This window comes from Corvus hawaiiensis, chromosome 19, assembly GCF_020740725.1.
Source record: "Corvus hawaiiensis isolate bCorHaw1 chromosome 19, bCorHaw1.pri.cur, whole genome shotgun sequence".
Classification (NCBI taxonomy): Eukaryota; Metazoa; Chordata; class Aves; order Passeriformes; family Corvidae; genus Corvus; species Corvus hawaiiensis.
In genome coordinates, this window is record NC_063231.1 from 2,734,057 (window position 1) to 2,755,951 (window position 21,895).

At 45.1% G+C, this 21,895-nt stretch overlaps 1 protein-coding gene across 1 annotated transcript in view; it reads right to left on the minus strand.

The window, feature by feature from the left end:
* GNA13 (G protein subunit alpha 13) overlaps positions 1-15,302 on the minus strand; it is a 29,756-nt gene extending 14,454 nt beyond the window's left edge. The window contains exons 1-2 of the mRNA XM_048323687.1: positions 14,946-15,302; positions 12,482-12,708 (exon numbers count right to left, since the gene is read on the minus strand). Coding sequence (XP_048179644.1) covers positions 12,482-12,708; positions 14,946-15,228 — 510 coding nt within the window. The 5' untranslated portion in view covers positions 15,229-15,302. The remainder of the gene's footprint in view (positions 1-12,481; positions 12,709-14,945) is intronic.
* Positions 15,303-21,895: the final 6,593 nt, after the last annotated feature.

Here is a 21,895-nt window from a genome sequence, read left to right on the forward strand (position 1 = left end):
ATATTAGAACTTTAAGAGCTACCAAACATTTTCTCTTCCTGACCTTACTTGAATTGCTTGAAAAAGAGAAACAAATATTTCCTATTTTATTTAATTAAAAACCCACAACAACACAAGAAACAAAACCACCAAAAATAAGCTTTCTTACAAGCCTAGTTTAGAACAGGAACAGGTAACTGCAGTGTTTTTAGGCTGGTGTGTACATACCTGAATATGCAAACCAAACCATCCATAACACTGGAGAATCAGCTTAAAGGGAGATGATGGAGAAATAAGCAGGGTCTGATCATTCTGCATTTTACAGCACCCTAGTAATGCTTATAGCACACACTTCATTATGTACAGGATGTTTTTCTGTTAGAGGCTTAATCCAGGAAAATCCATATCTGAGGATTTTGGCAAAGGAAAGAATCTCTAACAGCCTTTATTTTCTTGCCACCCCACCCTAAGCTGATTCAAAAGAAGACTGACTGCAAATCAATTCTGCTGCCACTGAAGTTTTAGCAGATGTCTTCTGAAATGACAGTAATAAACAGAGAGATAATGAATGGAGAAACGTTTCAATCAAATAAATCAATGCAGATTCCCAGTGGGAGGGAGATTAGAGGGCACAACCTCCTCCACCCAAACAGAGAATATCCACAGCATTACACAAAGGAGGGAGATGATCCAGGTGATCTATTTATGCCATGAATACATATCCTAATTACATTAATGAGCTCATATCCACAACTGTCTTGACTGTTAGACCAGCAGGTTTAACCAAGTCTCATGTTGAGACATTCAACTGGTTTGGTCTCTTCTACTGGTCTCAGATTTGGAGGTAAATAAAACAAATCTTGGTTCCTTCACAGCTTTCATGTTTCTACAATTTCTCTTCCCAGTCACTCCTCCCAGCACTTTCTGAAGAGGATTCCTCTTTCAAACATGCTCCAGTCAACAGACTACAGCAAAAATTCCCCACACTCGTACCTATAACTTGTTTACTCAAGGAACTAAACTTTAAAAATATACTTTCCCTATTTTACAGCAGCAATCCAGCAACTTGATTGGCATCTCCTTAAGGTGAGGGGAAACTTATTTATTTCTGAATTGCCACTCCATGCTCTAATACTTGATGAAACACTCTTCAAGCAGTATTAGCAGCATTTTGGAAGTTTACAATAAGCATATAAAATAACTAATTTTTAATAAGGGTGCTGAAGGTATTTGGGGGAAAATGTCCAGGTAAGCAGTAGCATATTTACTTCCCAAACTGCAAATCTGGGTCAAAATATTTGAGTGTGCACTAACACAAAACACATTTCCCTGCAAGAGGTTTCCTTTCCCTAAGTGTTAATTAAGGCCAAAGTTATGCTAAAACCAGGACAAACTGGCGCTCCCACCAAAGCACAGCAGTCCCCATTTATGCCCACATGAGCATTATTGTGGCCACGTGCAGAGCAGCAAACTGCTCCGTGTGAAACTAATCCCGAACTCCCCAAAACCAAAGGGCAAACTGCTGGAAAATGGCACTGCTGCCTGTGGAAGCATGAATGGACCAGCCTTAAAAGGGCTGAAGCAGAGATAGTCTGTGTCAAGACCAGACATCTGACATCTCCCAGCTTCCTTCTCTCCAGCTCAGCCATTTGAATAGTCATTTAAACCTGATCTGCCCATTTCCAGAGATAAAATGCAGCACATTGGGATTAATTCCTGTTTCTTTGCAAGAACGTAGAGTTCAGACACAGTTGCTGATACAGGAGTACAAATAATGTGTTCCTCATCAATACACATCACAAATGCGTCACAGCTCAGCCCAGCTCTGAGAGCACAGACCTATTTCCCCTTTTCGGCGCTCGCTGCGTGCGGCTCAAGCTGTGTTTGCCTTTTTTCAGAGCCATCAGAACTGCGTCACGTGGGGTAGAAGTGAAACCTGCCTCATGTTTGGTTACACAAACTGAGTATCTGTCCTAAAAAAAGGAAAAGTTCACATCCTGACTCACAGAAGCCATCTTTTGTAAAACCTTTTGGTGGCAGCGCAGAATTTGTGTTTGGAACAGCTCCATCACTTTGGCTGGAGGGCACTCAATTCCAAAAGCACCAAGGGAGGAATCACACCAAGTTTATTTCATGACTGACATTTTTACCTTGCATAACAGTATTAACAAAGAAAGGTGAAGGGATTTAAGAAGGGGTTTAACCCAATAATACTCCTTTAATCTATTATCCCGTATTTACCGTGTAATCCAATCAATCCATAATTCTCAAAATGTGGATAACAAATGGAGGGAGACAGAGCACGCCAACCTGATGCCCCGGCAGCACCAGCAAGCTGGGGACACCTGCCATACCCTGAAAGTGACAGAAGGATGTCACCAAGCCAACCTGGAACGAAATACTCCAAACAAGGCTCCAACATCAGCTGCTGCTGCTTCCTGCACCCAGTTCAGCAGTGCTCTCCCTTCAAAGTGCCAGACTCACACAACTCACACTCACATTTGTCTCCCACCAGAAGAGCATTTCCACAGTTTCACAGATACCATGCCACTCCAATTAAATTAATTAAAACATTATTAAACTCTAAAAAGAAGTTAATACACATACTAGTATACCACAGAGCAAACTGTTCCAGTTTTCAATTACTTTCCTAAGAGGAAAGAAATCCATTTCATTTTTCTTAGTTAGGTATCCTTCCCCTCTCCTGGTGGAATTTAATTGCCAGATTCTTAATAAGACTTCCTTAAAAATACACCAATTCACTACAGCTTTTAGGCAGGAAACAGCATTCCACTAAAGCCTACAAAACTACAATTTCTTCCACACCAGGCACTCTGTTATCATATTTCTAATTCTGAAAGACTGCTTGGAAACCAGGATGGGACATATTCTAGAAGCAGCTGAGACTCCTTCCAACAATCAAAAATCCTCAGTGTGCACAGCATTTATCCTAGAGTGAAGAAATTCTTCTCTGTGAGGTCCTGGCACAGGTTACCCAGAGAAGCTGTGGCTACCCCATCCCTGGCAGTGTCCAAGGCCAGGTTGGATGGGGCTTGGAGCAGCCTGGGATAGTGGAAGGTGTCCCTGCCCATGGCAGGGAGGTTGGAACAAGATGAGCTTTAATCCCAAACCATTCTGTGATTCTATTATTTTCCTCAGAATTACCAGTGCTTTCAAATAGGAAACAAACTCAAGGCTATTGCAGCCCCTTCTGGAGATCAGAGCCAGGTTGAGGAGCACATGAACTGGCACATGGGACACACCAGATACCCAGAGCATCCAACCAAACGGCTTCTGTTTGCCAAAACCTGAACAGAAATTAATCCATGAAAGCAGGGATCAGGTGCACTTTGTTTCTTCAAAGGTCTTTTTACTCCTTAAGTATTTTACAATCCAAACTCCCCTTCCAGAAAGTTTACTTGAAGAAAGACACCAATACTTTGCAGAAGATTTTAAACTTCCATTGATGAAACCAATCTTTCAAGTCCCAGAACACAAAGACCTAGAAATCCTATGAAAACATGCACTGACCAAGGAGAAACTGCCACCTCCCAGTTACTATTTACACTCTGGGCAGCATCTCTACAGACCTCAGATGTTTTGCACACAAAACAGACTGGAACCAGACTGTAAACATTTGCTCTTCTTTCAGAGCACTGACCCACTGGCTCCATGACTTCATGTGTTTGCAACTCCAACTGCATTTAATCTAACACTGGAGCAGTGGTGAGTCTGCAAATCTGCCATCCATCACTTAGAGCTTTCCTTGCTTCCAAGTTGTACAAGACCAGCAAAGGCTCCCAAAAACATGACAAATATTTGGCACGTGGAAATGTATCAGTACTAAAACTGGCCATACTGAACTTGAAGATGCTTGAAAGTCCATTATTGCGTAAACTCTGCACTAAATCACAACATTTCAAAATCAGAGCCCTGAACTGGATCCCAATGCATTTCTCTAGGATTCAGTTTTAAAGTACATTTGGTTCCTATTTCAGCCTCATGAGAAATCCAGATGACCAAATGCTTTTTAGTTCCTTCCTCTGTCTCAATTAGAAGAATCCATTTCAATTAAGTTCTAGTATTTCTGTTTGCAGCCAGAGATGCACTCATAAACCAGCTCTTTTTCTTAGCTATCTGACAAGATCCTGCAGTAATTTACTGGGTCTTGTGAACAAGATCTACCAGTATCATTAGCTGAATATTGGTGTTTTTAAAAATTACTAAAAATTGTGTCTAAAAGAGCTCAAAGTAAAAGTAAAGTACACAAGACTCCCTAAACAGCAGCAAGAGGCCACAAACATTGCAAGTCACCTGTAAAATTTCATACTGCAAACTAACTAAAACTAGAAAGAAATATAAATTAATTACTAGAGAAACTATATAACTGCTGCTGAAACCAGTTAAAGGTCCCAATACCACCCATGTGTAAAATTTTAGTAATCACTCTGCATTACATTTTTTTTCACACAATTTTGTGTAGATATTTTGAAATACAGATGATACCAGTGCACTGTTTCCACCCCTGGAAATTCTTCACCCTCTTGATTTGGTCACCAGTGGGTGATAAAATACCATCATGTGCCCAAAGAGAGAAGTACTCCCAGGCTGGCTGCAGAGATCCCAGCATTTTGTTTAAAATAATTTCCCCAGCATCTTTAAACGGAAAAAAGAAACAGAAACTCATGTGGGATTACACATTCCTGTACCCCTGATCCATAAAAAGAATTTGGGGTCTTTTCAGTTCCTTGGTTAACTCTCTGAAGAGGAGCATGATATTTCACTTATTTACTGAGGAGACACTGAAGGAAAATAAATTTAAGGCAGGAACGACTATGATGGAGAGGCGTGCAACATGGTACAGCGAACTGAGTGCTGTAAAAGGCAGCTCACTCCCTATTACTGTTCAAAAATTTTCTTTTCTGAAATAGTTGAAGTTGTCAGTTATTGTGATGATAATTCAGGGTGTTTTCTGTATTTAGAATTCCTCAACTTTTCCAGCTGTATTACCTGATGTTTCTTGTTAATGCAGACATGCAAGCAGAGAAGATACTGGAAGTAATTAGGACCTTCTTTAGTTGCTGATGTAGTCTTAAACATTTTATTACTATTTAAATTCAACCCATCAGGCAACTCTGGGATAAAATGTAAGTGTTAAGTCTCCAGGATTATTTAGATTTCTATTGGCATGATGTACATTTTGTTTACAGTTTGAGGCTGCCAAGTTAACTAATTTTGTGCTCTATGACCCATTTATTCACCTTTAAGATATAAATAAAGGGTTCATTTTCCAGACTACCACTTGGTACCATTTTCAAGAGACCACTTGGTATCAGGGGGCCTCCATCAGCACTGTGAGTTTACAGCTTGTTATTCTGTAAAAGGGCAGGTTCTGCACCCTCCAAACTTCTCAACAAAATTTGATAATTCTGATACTTAGCAAAGAAAAGTGCCAGCAGACACAATGCTGGCATGGAGATTATCTTGCTTTCCCACTAGTTCAGTTATTCTATTGCTTTTCTTACGTAGTCAGGTCAGCTCCACTTGGGTCTTCTCACATTTTCTTAAGCAACTTCCTCAGCTTCCACAAGCTGATGTTTCCTCCCCCTTTGCTAGTTCTGCGTAAGAGGTATGGCCTGAACCCAGAAGATATAAAAGCATTCACCATTAACTGAAGTTTGGGACAATAAAGAGCTCAGTCACTCAATAAAACCTAAGTGTAATATGTGCTTGGTGAGAGCAGACTTCACCAGCCTCTAAGGCTGAAGCCGCGTTACAATAAACTCAAATTAGCACAAATCAACACTGCCCCTGGCATGGCACCTTAGTCCTGAAGGATCCCATATTTACACACAAAAAGATTCCTCTCTATTCTTTGCCTCAGGTGCAAAACACAGACATGGAAGATGACACTGCCTTCATACCACATGTTTTGTCAGCATGCAGATTTGCTGACAGCTACAAGTCCTGGGACTGTGTTGGGTTTGTGTTTAGGAAGTCGTTTCTAAGTGGACAGAGAACAGTGCAGGCATTGCTGTTTAAATTCCAAAGGCTGTAACGAGACAGCTCTACAGGTACCAACATGTAACACCTTGCAGGTGAGCAGCGAGCACAGAAATGAGCTCGGAATGAATGTCTGTACCAAGGGCTCACATTACACTGCACAGCAGAAGCAGCAAAAGCTCCTCTAACACATTTGCACAGATTTAAAACAACCTGCTAAGAGCTTTATACACTCAGTATGTGAATATTCATATTCAGAGGGGCACTTGTGTTTTGTACTTATTTAATCACGGCTTGGTTATAGAAATCCATTTTTTTTTCAAGAAGTAGGTCACCTTCTACTCTTCTGCAACAAAATGTTTAGGAAACTAAGGCACATGCCTATCAACACAGCACAGCTTGTTGGAGACAGAATATGTGTAAGAACACATCCCTCTGCTCCCACACTGCATTGTGCAAGTGTGCATTTTAAAAGCAGTGGTTCCCCATAAACAGGTCACAGAATCCCAGAATGGTTTGGGTTGGAAGGGACCTCAAAGATCCCCTTGCTCCAACCCCCTGCCATGGGCAGGGACCCCTTCCACTAGACCAGGTTATTCAATATCTGGATTGAGTTTTAATTAAGAACTCCATCCTCAGAGACTGCACTGAAACCATGCAGAAAATAAAGGCTTGTACAAGCCAAGTGTAGCATACAGGACTCCAAAAGCATTCCTGGTTGGAAGACAACTCATCCTGCTTCAGTCTGGCACATCAAGACAGCTCCTGCTGAAAGACCTCTCAATTCCAGAATTACATTTGTGCTTCATAGTAACAAAAAATTAAAATACAACAAAAGAAATATAGCAATGTTCTGAAGAAAATATGGCAAAGATGTTCTCCAGGAAAACCAGATCAGCATCAACTGGCAATACAAGACCCAGGCCACTCTCCAAACACTTCAGTTTTTTGCTGCTAACAAGAAAAGTCACCGGGCAGGAAAGGAAGAGTGGTAGAAATGGAATAAGGCAGTCCCAGAAACAGCATTTTGGCTCTCAGAGGCTGAAACAGAAATCCTACTCCCAATTTGGAAAATTATAAAAAATGGCACTTTGTGTTAAATTAGTATAACAGTTCACCTGAAGATCATTCAGCTCAACTGAAATATTACAGTCAATCCCCACTACCAAAGCACTGGCACACACTGAAGGGTTTTTGGCCACAAACCTCAACTAAGGACACTCAACCTGCTACTGCTGGACTCTAGAGTTAATCCCTATATGGAATCTTATTAATACCAACTCAAAGCCAGCATTACCTTGTCACTGGGGCAGGAAAAACAGTGAATCTTCAAAAAATCCAAGTCTCTTTTGAGGATTTGCATGACTCATTTTAAAGTATAAATTTGTAAAGCACTTTTCTTTCCATAGTTATAGCAACAATCTTTGATCAATCCTTTTCACACTAAGACCAAGAGAGAGCAAGTAGCCCTTTCCAAAGGCTTTCCAAGGGCTTTAAGGAGCCATGCTCACTGTACACAGGCCATCCTGTGATCTGATGTTTGGCAGAGTACTGATTGAGGAAAGAGGAGAAAAAACTGTTCATATTTCATCATATATAAAGCAGCAGCTTTTTGGGTTTCCACACAGATATTTAAGCAATATTCACTGTAATTACAACCCTGTATTTCAATAAACTAACTCTGAACTATGTGATTAAGTGCCCAAATAGCCAATGTTTAAAGAAATGTTGGCTGACTGGATCTCATGCCTGTAATGAAGATCCTCCTTGTCAGTCTCAGAAACCTTCTCCCAACAGTTTATGCACTCAGTCATGTCCCAATAGACTCATCTCCTGCACCCTTCAAGCAGAGTGGGACAAATGAACACCCAATCCCAGATCCAAGAGGAGACCCAAGGGGAAAGCCATGCCTACTTTCCAACTTAGGGGCGTGGGGAGGTTAAAGAGATGAACACTGGGAAGAAAATCAACACACTACAGAAGCTGCTGAAAAGCTTCTGGAAGTCACTGCCACAAACACAGCACAGACACTTCAACTCTTTTTCCAGATTCTACACTTGTGACTTCAGAGGGACTTTGTGCACTGACCTCACAACTGTACCGTAAGATGGGCATCCACCCTCCAAAAGGGGAACACCTCAACATCTGGCAGCCTAGCCTGGCTTCACACACAACTGACCTCTGCAGGATCCTACTCTATAATCAGGCACATTTCAAGATGTGTTGCCTGTGCACTTGAAAGAACATTAAACTTTCCTAATACTCTCCAGTGTCCATTTGAGGGCTCATCATTTCAGTAGAAATTAATGTTCTTGCATGTACAACAGCCCCACGACTATTCAAGCAGAGCCCTGAAAAGCTCAAGCTGAGTAAGAAAAAATACAATACAATCTCCCAGTAAACTGAACAATACTTGACAAAAAAACTCATCTGCAACAGAAAAATGCTACATGGAAGCTGCAGCAAAGCTATCAGTGTAACTTCAAGCAGAACACGCCTTTTCCTGTCTTCTATAATCTGATCTAGCTCTTGCAAACACGTCACAGATAAAGTTGTGATCCAGAGGTGAGTCCATATCCTATAATCCTTACTGTATCATCTATGTCTGCAGTTCTATGCAAATATGGACAAAAATAAAGTGTCATCTCTGCCTCTGCAGCTTTCTGGCTTAAAAACACCCAAACATTCAGCATAACTTGCAAGTAGGGCAAAAAGTATCTGTATAAGATTAACAACTGCTGGTAGCACAGATCAAAACCCACCCAAAAGTTACCTTTAACATGAACAAACCCTGAACACATTCAAAGCTTATCATGCAATTGAGCCACTCAGCTCTCATCACACTCTTCCATTCTCAGAGAATGACAAGACTCATGGAGAATACTTCAAAAAATTTAAAAAAAAAAAAGCTTCTCTGTTAACAGCTCTCACAGCAAGTTCAAGAAATGACTGACATGAGAGGGGAGTACAAGGCTGCTCTTACTCACAGGTGCCTTGCTCAGTGTTACACAGCGCCAAACACTGCTCAGCTGCCAATGCCTCAGAGCAAACCTCCAGGAGAACAGCGAGCCCTTACAGCCACATGCTGAACAGGTCACCAGCACAAACAGAAAAGCTAGGAAATGCCCAGGTAAAGCAGTGTGCATGCTGCAGAATTACCATAATGGCTGCATTTATCCAAGTCATTTCAGGAGATTTCTGGTAAAAATCAAGCAGCAACGGGAAATGTGAAATGTTAATGAGGTGTCAGAGGGTGTTGGGCTGATTCAGACTAAATCTGTAACTCATCCGTGTCAGCCACCTGAGAGGCCAGAAGAGAAACAAGCCTGGTGGCTGAAGGAGAAGAAGCCTGAGGATGACCAGAATCTGCAGTGTAAGTTACAGAACCGCCTCAGCTACAGAGCCAGGACAGTCTGCAGTTACCCGTGCTAGTGGAACAATCACCTGAATGAGTTTGGTTTGCAATAAAATATGAGGGATTATAACATTAACCATGGGGGAAGCACTGAAGTGGCACATATTGCACTAAGCTGTAATTAGCTCTTTCCAGTTTTAAAGCACTACACAAGCATGACCTAATGAATTTTCATAAATGCTGCTGCTAGTGGCCAGAAGGCCCCTATTTTTAGGCCAAGGAAAATAAATCATATTGGCTATCCCATGACCACTTGAGCGAACAAAATGAGGAAGGACACTCCAGTGAACTAGACATGGAAATGCTGATTCCTAATTCCATTAAAATACAACCAAGTTCTTTTTTTTTTGCTGCTATAAAAAGATCACATTGTTTCCTTACGCTCCCAGCATCACCTGTGGCAATGTCAGTAAAAGATACTGAAGAAAAACAAAAAAAGCAAGAGCAGCTCAACAATCCATCACACATGTACATATATATTGTGCATATATATTGAAGTTTAAACCATATTCTTGCAGGAACTTCAATCTTAAACCCTTTTTCTCTGTACTTCCTATCTACCCAAGCTACAAATGGCTTCTACACTACACACTCTTGCTGCCTTTCCTCCAGAATTTATATGTAAATTTTGACATTTTTCACTCCTTAACCCATCACTGCTCCATTTTCCATTTGCTCACCTCTACCTCTGTCCCAAAGTGTCCTCTTCCCATGGCAAACAACATTTCCCCAGTGTTTCTGCCTGTGCTCTCTTAGTATGAGCCGTGTTTTTCAGTGCAGTGTCAAACTTGGTCCAGTTAAAAAAGTTAAACTCACTCAAAAGTCTGAAAAGAAGTTAGAGCAGGTAACAGTCCAGAAATGCTCCTCTACCATGTCAGTCTCAGCACTTTACAGTATTTTTGTGCCACTTTTCCCTCTCTCCTACTCATCTAACGATTGCTGCTATCCTTTCATTACATTTTTTTGCCACAAGCAGCTAAACTGGAAGCAGAACATTATTTTCCTCTTTTTCCCCATTCTACAGTGCTACAAATCTTTAGTCTGGAGCCTTCACTTCAAGAGTCAGTACTTGACACGCTTGAACTGTCTGTGTCTCTCCCAACTTCCCCCTGCTCTACCTCCTGACTGGGACACGCCTGTCACTCCCTCCTTAACCATTTGTGTCCTCCTTCCTTGTCCCAGCACAGACCTCAGCTCTCTGAACGCTCTCCTGCAAAGCCTGTAGCAGGTACAGCAAAAAGCCACACTGCTCCAGGAGCTTCCCTCTGTTCTGCCGCCCACATGGAGCTCTGGCAGAACTTAAGCTGAAGCTTACTGGGATAAAACTGAGACTTCATGCTTGGCCAGCGCAGATCACACTGCCTGCACTCAACACAATGACATCATTCAGCTGCCTTTTTTTTTTTTTTCTTCATGTTTATAACTTGGCATAAATATGTCCAGCTGAGATTTTGAAAGGATTTAGGAAATAAAGTAATGTAAGTATAAATAATTACCTTGCTTTCAAAAATTATTATGGCAGTACTCAACTATTAAGAGCACTTCAAAAATATTCCTGAGTTGTGCCTAAAGCACAACACGATAAACATATATTTTTGCAGAGAACTACATAGATTTAGGGATTCACAGAAAAAAGCAACAGCTTTTTTTCTGTAAGACTTCTGTAAGAAGAACAAATTATTCACATCTCACTCAAAGTGAAACTGTGCACGTTTCAGTTATGTAAAGAAGCCACTTCCCAGAGCCTCAAGATGACAGAACAGTAATTGCTCCCTTCCCTTTGCTACACAGCCTCAAGTCACTAAACATGTTTAATTGAAGACAAAACTGTTTTATTGAACAGATTTTAGAGCAGATCCCTCCAGCACAGCAATTACACCACTAGAAGTCACATCTGCACCAGGATCTTGACTACAGAAGAGCAATTACTCTTTTATGATCACTTGAAGGTGAAACTCAAGGAGCAACAGGTCTCCTTAGGAACTTATTTACAGAGCTCAGCCCAGGGCTGGGCAGGTGATAGGCCACTGGAGCACCTGCCCATTCTGCAATCTCCAGAAGACATTCCATGATCAGGGCAATACATATTTATAGAATATTTACACAACCTCTTTAAGTCAGGGTATGATTACACAACCACTCATAATAGCTCAACAGGAGACATCACGAGCTATTGTTCGGATTCACACTAACACAAAGGTTATTTTTAAGACATAAAAATACAAAGCCACTTATGTTTGAGAGACCTGCAAGAACAGATTTAATCTATTTTAAGGTTCTCAACCCCCATCCCTACAAAACCCAATGCCACTGCCATACACAAGTCTATAAACCAACAATCAAATTTAAACCCAATTTTTCGTTTCTTTTTGCAGCATTTGCATGGGAATGGCGCAAAGGGACTTCAGCTGTCACAGACAGTTCGAGATGCAGCTCAAGAATCAAGAGGTTTCTTTTTTCTTTCCAACCCCACTACTGAATTCTATACTCCATCTCTACCCCACTATTAAATTGTGTATTCCATCTTCAGCTGAGAACTTCAATGTAACAAAAATCTCATTACAGGAGCATTAACACAGACATTCAAGATTAAACAGGAAGTATACAGAGGGAATGTTTGCTAGATTGCTCAAACTGGAATAGAGAAGGGAGTGGTTTTTAAATTCTTCTCATTAACCCATGCATATCTTTTCTTTTAAAAGCACATTACTATTAAGCCTGCCTTTTCTGCAAACCATTATTTTTTGTTTAGTTTGGTTTTTTAAGTTGATGCACCAGTTAACAAAGGGTGGTAATAATCATATAGTAAAAATACTGTGCAGGTACCAGCTTTGTTACAGAACTTAAAAGCCCTCAATACCTCAGCTTTCCCACATATGAAATGAGGACAATTACGTCAGAATCTCCTTTATTATTATTAAAAAAAGGGGTGGAAGTAGCCAAATGCAGCTGTGTGCAACACCACAGAGTAAGTCAACCATGCAAAAATGCGTAAGGAAGCGGCTTGGTTGGCGTTTCACAGAGAAGCAACACAGGAACCAAATCACACACAGACAGTTAAAAACACTGAAGGCCAACTCTTACCAGCTGGAACTCCCTGCGCCTGTCATACGCGTGCTGGATGCCACTGTCTGCCCACAGGGCTCGGATGGCCGGAAGGTAGTCTAAAAAAACACCGGTCTCCACCATGCCCTGCACCACGGTGACCGCGCGCGTGTCGAAAGCCATCACTTTGTCCCCGTTGCTCTGGTTGGCAGGATCTCCCCAAGGGATATGGAGTTTCTCTCTGGCATCCACGAGGACTCGCACACCTTGAACGACAAGGAAGAGCACTGTGAGCAGAGTTTCTCAGCATCTACTGTTTCACCAGCACACAATCTGCACAGAGGCAAACAATGCACTTACTCTGCACAAAGCTCAGTCGGAACATCCACCCGTAGGGAATCAGGAAGTGTCCAAAAAACTGACTCAAACCACTACATTTACAGGTAATATCAACCCCCAGATTTGCTATCTCAAGAACATGACCACAATCAACAGGGTGATATCCACAGTACAAGTTTAACTCTTGAAAAAGTGTTATTTTTAATTACTAAATCTCCAGTCTGTGCTACCAAACTCTTTCACTTGGCATGAATACAAGACAAAGTATGCTTTAAAGTTTATTTCAAAATATGTTGAACCACCTGATGTCTTGCTTTAAGGTTCTCTAGCTTTTGTGTTCTTATCAACTTGGTACCCAGTTATATCAAATTATACAGAGAATCTCTATCACGAGAGTATTTCTATCACCACCTTTAACATTTTCAGAGATATTACGATACATACTAAAATTATTGTACTTTCTAAAAGTATGTTTCTACAGCTTAAGTGCAGAAGGAGTTGTATCAGCTAAAGGCTTCCCCACACTTTCATGGCTGTTTTGGTTAATATTCTCTAGAAGAAAAGGAGTATTTTAAGCTTCTTTTTAGAGTCTTCTAAAGGCTTTAAACCCACTCTGCTCATATTGATAAGGGAAATGCGGGGAACTGATTTCTAGTACTAAATTTATCAATGAAAAAATAAAAAGAAAATTCCAGAAAGAATAAGCAACTGTAAAGGCATGGGAAGAGATACAAGGAAATTGAGTTGTGGCAACAAATGACTGTATAGTAACATACTCATTCAGTGCTGAAGTGTTTTGTCAAGGTTCACTCCCTTTCCAAGGCTTTTCTCTCTGTCAAAGGCAAGTATCTGTCAAATCTATCCATGACTGCAGGAAAACAGCCTCCCAGACAGATATGCAGTTCCTACGTGCATACTTTGTCACAGAGTTTGAAGTACCTTTATTAATAAACTTTAACCTGGTTGACATACATGCTCATGATTTCTACTGCCTTGCTATCAAGAGTTCTTCCAGGCTTGATTCATAAGCAGGTTTGTAAAACAATTCTCTTTGAGAATAGTTGGATTTTCAGGGGCTGAGGTCTGGCAACACTTTGCTGTTTTGAGAAACTTCATTAAGATTTTGACCAACTATTACACAGCCCACGCTGAAAATCCAACGAGCGATTTAGATAAGAGAGCAAATAAGTGAGGATGACCAATGAAGTCAGGATGACAGCAGCGAAATCAAGCGTCCACTCCCCTAAAGCATGTGTGGAGGCTTTGGCAAAGCATCTATGTAGAGAGGCTCTGCCTGCGGGTTGCTGTTAATTGATGTGTCAGCCGAGTTTCCAACACAACGGCAGCAATTCTTCCACTGCAGTGAAATGCTGAGAGCACAGGGCTCGGCTCCTCCTCACGCACTTCCAGGTGCATCTTCTCCCCCCATCCATTACCGCTCATTACTGCCATCGCATTACCAGGAAATCACGGAATCAATTAGGTTGGAAAAGACCTCTGAGATCATTCAGTCCAACCTATGACCCAACACCACCTTGTCAACCAGACTTGACATCAAGTGCCACGTCCAGTCTTAAACACCTCCAGCGACAGTGACTCCACCACCTCCCTGGGCAGCCCATTCCAGTGTCTGAAGTGAAGAAACTCTTGCTAATGTCCTCTGGTGCAGCTTAAGACTGTCCCCTCATCCTACCGCTGGTTCCCTGGGAGCAGAGCCTGATCCCCACCTGGCTACAACATCCTTTCAGTAGTTGTAGAGAGCCGTAAGGTCACCCCCGCTCTTCAGGCTGAGCCCCCCAGCTCCCTCAGCCGCCCCTTATGCTCCAGCCCCTTCCCCAGCTCTGCTGCCCTTCTCTGGCCTCGTTCCAGCGCCCGAGCAAAAGGCAAAGCCCGGGACCATACGGGCTCAAACCGCTGCTCCCGGGGCCGGGCGCCGGAGCCGCCCCGCGGGCCGCACCCGGGCGGCGCGGTGACAACCCCGCGGGCCCGGAGGGGCTGCTCGCCGGCCCCCGGGGAAGGATGAGGCGCCGGGACAGCGCGGGAGGAGGAGGCGGTGGCGGCCCCGCGGCTCCCCCAGCCCGCGGGACCCGCCCGAGCCGCCTTCCCCCGCCCCGGTCGGGCCCGGCGCTCGCAGGGCGGCCCGTCCCCGCCGCCCTTCACCCACCCTTGATCACGTTGCTGTAGATGGTGGCGCGGAACTCCTCGCGGGCCGCGCGGTCCCAGTCCTGCCCGTGGATGATCCGCATCTGCTTGAGGAAGGTGGACTTGCCGCTCTCGCCTGCGCCCAGCAGCAGGATCTTGACGAGGCGCTTCACATAGGTCTTCTCGCGGTTGAGGCACTTGTCGATCTCCTTGGACTTGCGCTGCTGCTCGGCCTCGCCGCTGGTGAGGAGGCAGCCGGGGAAGCAGCCGGACAGCGCGGAGCGGGACGGCAGGAAATCCGCCATCTTAGCGAGCGCTGCCAGCGAGGGGAGCGCCGGCCGCCCTCGCCGCACCGCGCGCTCCCCGCACCGCGCCTGCGCGTCCGCCACGCCCGCCTCGCACGCTCCCGCCCGGCGCGTGACGCGCGCGTGCCCCGCCCCCAGCCGGGGCTCCGCCCCTCCCCTGCCCCTCACAGGAAATGGCGGGAGCGGCCGGCAGCGGTGGTGGAAGGGGAGTTCGCAGCAGCGTCCAGTCCGACCCTCGGCCTTGCACAGCACAGCCCCGCAACCCCACCAGGTGCCTGGGAGCCTTGTCAGAGCGCTCCTTGAGCTCTGGCAGGCAGAGCTCCTTTTAACCAGACTGACAGTTTACTTGTAAAACTCTTTCTGCCTTTTCCTCAAGAAATCCCCCAACTCGCTTTGAACCGGAGCTTGAAATTGCGATTTTCCAGCACCCTTCCTGGAGGAGATCCAGGCTGTACCTCCTGGCAGGTGCCAGGCTGCTCACGAGGAAACACAGTGAAAGAGTATTCAGGCACAGGGTGCTGCTGTGTAATGGAGTTAAAGGTTTGTAGATGCACATGATCATAATTTTAACGTGCATTGTAATGGAAAATAAGGTGGAGAATGATTTCATGGAGTCATTAAGGTTTGGAGGAGATTTAAGATCAAGTCCAACCATCCACCCAGCACTGCCACTGTAACCCTGAAACCACAAAACCACATCACCCAGCACCAGGCCCAGATGTTTCTCGAACACCTTCAGGGATGGTGACTCCACCACCTTCCTGGGCAGCCTCTTCCAATGCCAGACCACCCTAACAGTGATTTTTTTTTTTCCTGATCTCGAATCTGAATCTCCCGTGTCTCAGCTTGAGGCCATGTCCACCAGTCCTCTCACTGTAGGCATGGCAGAAGAGACTAAATCACAGAAACATGGAATCAGTTAGGTTGGAAAAGCCCTTTGAGGTCATCCAGTCCAACCTATGACTGATCACCTCCTTGTCAACTGGACCATGGCACCAGTTGCCACATCCAGTCTTTCCTTAAGCACCTCCCTGGGCAGTCCATTCCAATGTCTAATTACCCTTTCTATAAAAAAAATTATCCAACCTCAACCTCCCCTGGAGCAGCTTGAGGCTGTTCCCTCTTGTCTTGTCCCTTGTTTCCTAGGAGCAAAGCCTGACCCCCACCTGGCCACACCCTCCTGTCAGGGATTATAGAGTGAGAAGGTCCCCCCTGAGCCTCCTTTTCTCCAGGCTGAGCCCCCAGAATTCCCTCAGCTACTCATGGTTCTCCAGTCCCTTCCCAGCTCCATTCCCTTCTCCAGACATGCTCCAGCCCTTTAATGTTCTTCCTGAACTGAGGGGCCCAGCATTGGACACAGGAATTGACACAGCCACTCCTGTCCCTGCCTCATGCTCATCCCTGTCCCTTTCCCAGTCCCCGTTGCTGGCTTCTCATGGGCCTGTTTAGAGAAGACTGAGAGGCGATCTCATTAATGCATATAAATATCTCCAAGGCAGGTGCCAAGAGGATGATGCCGGATCCTTTTCAGTGGTACCCAGTGACAAAATGAGGAGCAATGGCCATAAACTGAAACACGGGAAGCTCCACTTCAACCTGAGGAAGAACTTCTTTCCATGGAGGGTGGCAGAGCCCTGGAGCAGCTGCCCAGGGAGATTATGGAGCCTCCCTCTGTGGAGACACCCCAAACCCACCTGGACATGTTCCTGTGTCACCTGCTCTGGATGACCCTGCCTTGGCGGGGGGGTTGGACTGGATAATCTCCAGAGGTCCCTTCCAATTCTGGGATTCTGTGGAAACGAGCCTCAGGCTCAGCCGCCCCCATGGCTGCAGGGAAGCTGCCAGGCGAGCGGCCCAGGGAGGTCAGCCCTCGGTCAGGGGGGCAGGATGGCGCTTGCCAGCTAAGCAGGTTTTGTTCTCGGTGCAGAAAGAGTCATTTTGTTAAAACACTTTGAAAAATTGGCACGTCCTTCCTCTCTGCCTGGCTGAGAAGAGCTTCCCGGTACTGCAGGGCAAACACCCCAGGTCTGGCCTCTCACAGGGCTGTATAGTGAGCAAAAGAGAGTGGGAATCTTTATCTGATACTGAGTTAAAAGGAGCAAAGACATTATTTTCAATGGCAATCCTCCTTGTGAGGAGTAGAACTCATAGGCTGAGGGACCTGCAAGGACTGAAAATCCCAAGGACTGAAAATCCCACACTTCATTCAACCCAGCCCTAAGCACAGCTGTTCTTTTTGTCATTTGTTTAATAAATTTAACTATAATCGGTTACACCACTGTAGTGCAAAGACTGCATCACACATTTGTCTCTCCTTATATCTCTTGGCCTTTGATATCTGCTGAGTTTTCCTCTCAATGTTTTTCTGCTTTTTTTCCAACATTAATCATAACTTAGAAAAAGGAAGAAATAAGTGAGGAAACTGCGAGGTGAGTTTAGAATAAGGAAATGTCACTTGGCCCCAAGTGGAAGGACCTTCAAAATCTGCAGTGAGTATCAGTGTTCACACCTTAGAGGATGGTCCCACATGGAGATAAACTCCATGGGAATTATTTCACAGGGCCTTACCAAAGAAAAAAAAAAAGCGTTTCTCATAGGAGAACAGGATGTGGTATAAAATTAATACAGTGATCCACGGAGCACATCCTGGTGGTCTTGGTACAGATGTGGAAGCCAGTCATTCCTGAGCTCTGATTTAAGTTTTAAAACTAAGTTTTAAGATATTTGACTCACCTCTCATCTCACCTCCCCAGCTGCAGAGGACTCCTGAGTTTCTACAATTGAGTCAGTTAAGTGCTGGGGTGTCCTTGACCTCCCCATCCCTCTTCCCTTCACGTAGGGAGCTCTCCGAAACTCCTGGGTACTCCATTCCCTATCTGCTGGCACAGGAGCATGGCTCTCAGTGCGCTGCACAGTGGCAGGGGCTATTCCTGCCTTGGATGACGATGTTCCCTGGAGAGGGCTCAGCATCATCCAGGTCAGGTGTGAAGCCAGCTGCATCCTCCCAGGCTTCATCTCTAAGGCAGGGTGCATAAGGTCTTTCTCTGCTTGGCTTTTTTCCTTCCTCTTTGCCACTTCTTTCCTTAGCTTTCCTGGAAAGCCCAGGAATTACAGGAAACAAATGCTGCCCGTTTGCGCTCACAGCTCTTCCTAGGAAGCTGCTAAGGAAGCTTCTCATTTTGAGTGCTTGTGCCCCACCAGGCAGGACAATGGACTCTGGAGATATTCCTTTAACCATTGCCTTGCTGGCAGACCTGAGCTTAAGTCGCACCCTCTCTATGCCACAGTTTGCACAATTTTTTTTTTTTTTTTTTTTTTTTTTTTTTTTTTTTTTTTGGTAAACTGCTTTGAAATCTTCCTGGAAGGAACTGCGTGCTGAAACCGAGCCTCCACTTGCCACTTGCTTCACTTACGTTACCCCTTCCTTCCCCTCAGGGCCGTCCCCAGCTTCTTTACATAGAAAGGTGGCTTACTCACCACATGCCTTTTGTGTTGGATGATTCAACTTCTGATGTGTGAAGAAGGGGCAACCACGTAGGAAATGTGACTTTTTAAAAAAAGGGGGGGATTCCCTTGGCAGTGCTTTCCACAAGAGAAACTAAAGAATCGGGGTGGGTCTGTTGAAAAGATAACAGCTTGCGGAGCTTCACGAAGAGACCCGAGGGGCAAAACCAGCTTTCAGCAGACCTTTCCCCGGCCTGGATACACTCAGTGTGAGAGGCTGGGAGGGATCTGTGGGCTCTGGAGAGCCCATGGACACGCACTATTGTCCTGTGCTATGATGACCACAAGTGTATTTCCACTATAGCATCATTTACCCACTGCGTGGGGTATGAATACCCATGGAAACTTGCAGCTACATAAATGCCACTGCATTTACTGTACAAAGCAGGAGGTAAAGGGGACTCCCCAGAGAATGTCTTTCTGCATTATCTGGGGGGCAGAAAGGCCAGGAAGAACTTGGGGAGTCAGAAATCCAGAGGGAGCCTGCACAGCTGCTGCCGGTGGTCTCCACCACTCTTCCTTCTGTTCAAGTCCCTTGCTTTCTTGACCAACAAATTCACACAAAAACCAGCCAGGCTGTGTCAAGGACTGGAGAATTCTTTGCTTTCCACAAGTATGGGTTTCGTGATTAGAGGCCCAGGAGTGTCTGCCCTAGACAAGCCTCTATAATCTGATTTAAATGCCTCATGTTTCACGTGGCAGATCTGCCCAAGAGCATTAACTGCTGGGGTGGTTCACCTGGGCACAGGTGAAATCTCAGGTCATCTCTGACCATGTGTTTGGTGCTGTGGGTCACTCACAGATGTTAACAAACCTGAATTTACCTTGGACATCTTCTGTAGAAGTTACACGAAGTAGCTTTGTAATAGAGGAATATCCATAAGCTTCATCATAGCTTGCCAGAGAAGACTAGAAATAGGAAGAACCCCACACCTGGCCTGTGAGGGGGTGTTTGGGGGATCGGAAGGATTTAAATGGAATGGAATCTTTGGAGGTTAGCAAGGCTGAAGAGTTCACACCTCAGTGTGAGCTCCTCAGAGTTATTTCTCCTGGATCTCCTGCAAGACCATTTTATTTTTGAACTCACTTAAAGACCCAGATTTCAAATGTTTCTCATGAATAAGACACCAGTATTCCTCAGTGGAACTGTTAAAGCCAGTATTTTGGGATGAAATGACCATTTTTATTCTTTTAAGTTTGTGGGGCATGGGCAGTTGTTGGTAGTTGATCCTTTACTTAGCACCACACCTGGAGTATTTCTGAGTCCTTCCAGCACCACTTGTGTAACAAACCGAGTTGTTTTGTTTTAAACTGCAAATGATTCAGAGGAACCGTTGTAGATTATAACAAGTTTTCCTGTTTTACCCATCAAACCAAGAAAATGAGCCACATCTTTTCATGTGCTCCTTACTCTGATATTATGACCCAAAGAGTTCCTTGCATGTACTCCTGCCAGTATCTGTCTCTCTCAGAGAGAACAAAAGAAGCACTTTTGTTCACTAGCATCATCAAAATGCCTGCATGCCTTTGCTGTCCTTTCTCTTCCTTCCTGAGTCCACTCTGAACTCGCCTTCTGCTGCCTTTTGCCTCCAGGACCATATGTGCTACTGGAGTTTGTCACCCGTGGCATTTCAGAGGGGCACCAGCATCTGAGCTTGGTTTGGCAGAACCAAATAGCACCTCAGCCCCTGAGTTATGAGACACTGCAAACATGAGGAACTCTCCTTCAGCTGATACCTTGAAGCATGAGGCAGGATAACTTTGATACCAGTGTGGAATGACAGAGGTTGCTCATCATCTGCATGGAGCAGAGTGTCTGATCCAGCAGCTGCCGTGACTTACAGGGGAATTCCACATGGGAATGACTGAGCAGACACAGGGGAAAGGCCTGCCAAAGCCCTGGCTTGTCTGGATGCTATGAAAGAGCAGAGCTAAAGATAAAACACTTCCACAAGGGCAGCAAAGCAATTGGGAAAGCAGTCTGTGCCTTCAGGGCATTGCTGTTCATGGAAAAAGCTCTGCTCTGAGCTCAGAGCCAGCCTGCTCCCCTCAAGTGTGAGAACATAGATCCTAAATTGAGAGCAGTCACAAACACCGTGGTGGAGAAGGCACTGCCCTGAGAAAGAGCTGCACACGTGTGGGGAACATGGGTGCTCCCCATGGGACATGGAAACGTGGATGTGAAGTGTGTGATGTGCACATGGCTGGGGGTGTAAATGTGCCTGTACAATCTGTTCCTGTGTCCTGGGCACACAGGGAGAATACCAGCGGTGTTGGGTGGGATTGGCTCATGGACAGCGTGGTGTGAGTGCCTGCTCAGGATATGTACAGGTGACACTCTGGGCACATTCATGTGTGAGCACACACTCCCGTGTGTGTGTTCTCTGTGGTGTGTGGGAAGGTATTCACACAAAGGGCAGTGCCTTTTGGCTGGCAAGAATTACTGGGAATGCGTCATCCGAGCCCTGGCACAATCAGATTCTGTGTGAGTGAGGACTCAGCCTCTCCTCCTGCCCAGCTGTGCTGGCAGCTAAGCTGGGGGCAGCAGAGGAAACTCTGCCACTTTCTGGAAGAACCAGGCAAAATCTTGCCGGAGTTCTTGGTTTCCAGTGCTGCCAGTCGGGTACTGTTCCCCCCCTACCCCGTGGTATGAGTCAGTTCCACTGTCAGGAAGCACTCTAGCTACGTGATCTTCCTCTGGTCACTGTCCATCACAATTTCCCCACAAGATAAAGCTACCAACTCCCCAAAGTGCCCATCTGGCTCCTGAGCTCCGCAGCTGAGGTGTCCAAGGTTGGTGGCACGATGGGCAGATGCCCAAATCACTGCTCAGCCCTCACACACACACACAACACTCAGTCACAACACCTTGGCCTTAGTTTTACCTGACTCCACAAATTCCAGAATGATCTTATGCCTTTATTTTCTCCATCACTTCAGCACATTCTGCACCCCCCACCCCGACTCTGGCCCCCGGAGCCAGCTGGGATCTACAGGGTTCTGCAACAGGTCATGACCTGAAACTCTGGGGGATGGGGATGTCATTCCTTGGAGCCTACATGCCCTGGGGAGACATGGCCGAGCAGGATGCTGTGACCACAGATCAACCCCCTGAAGCGCCACCAGTGCTGCCCTGGGCACTGCATCACCCCTCATGGACAAT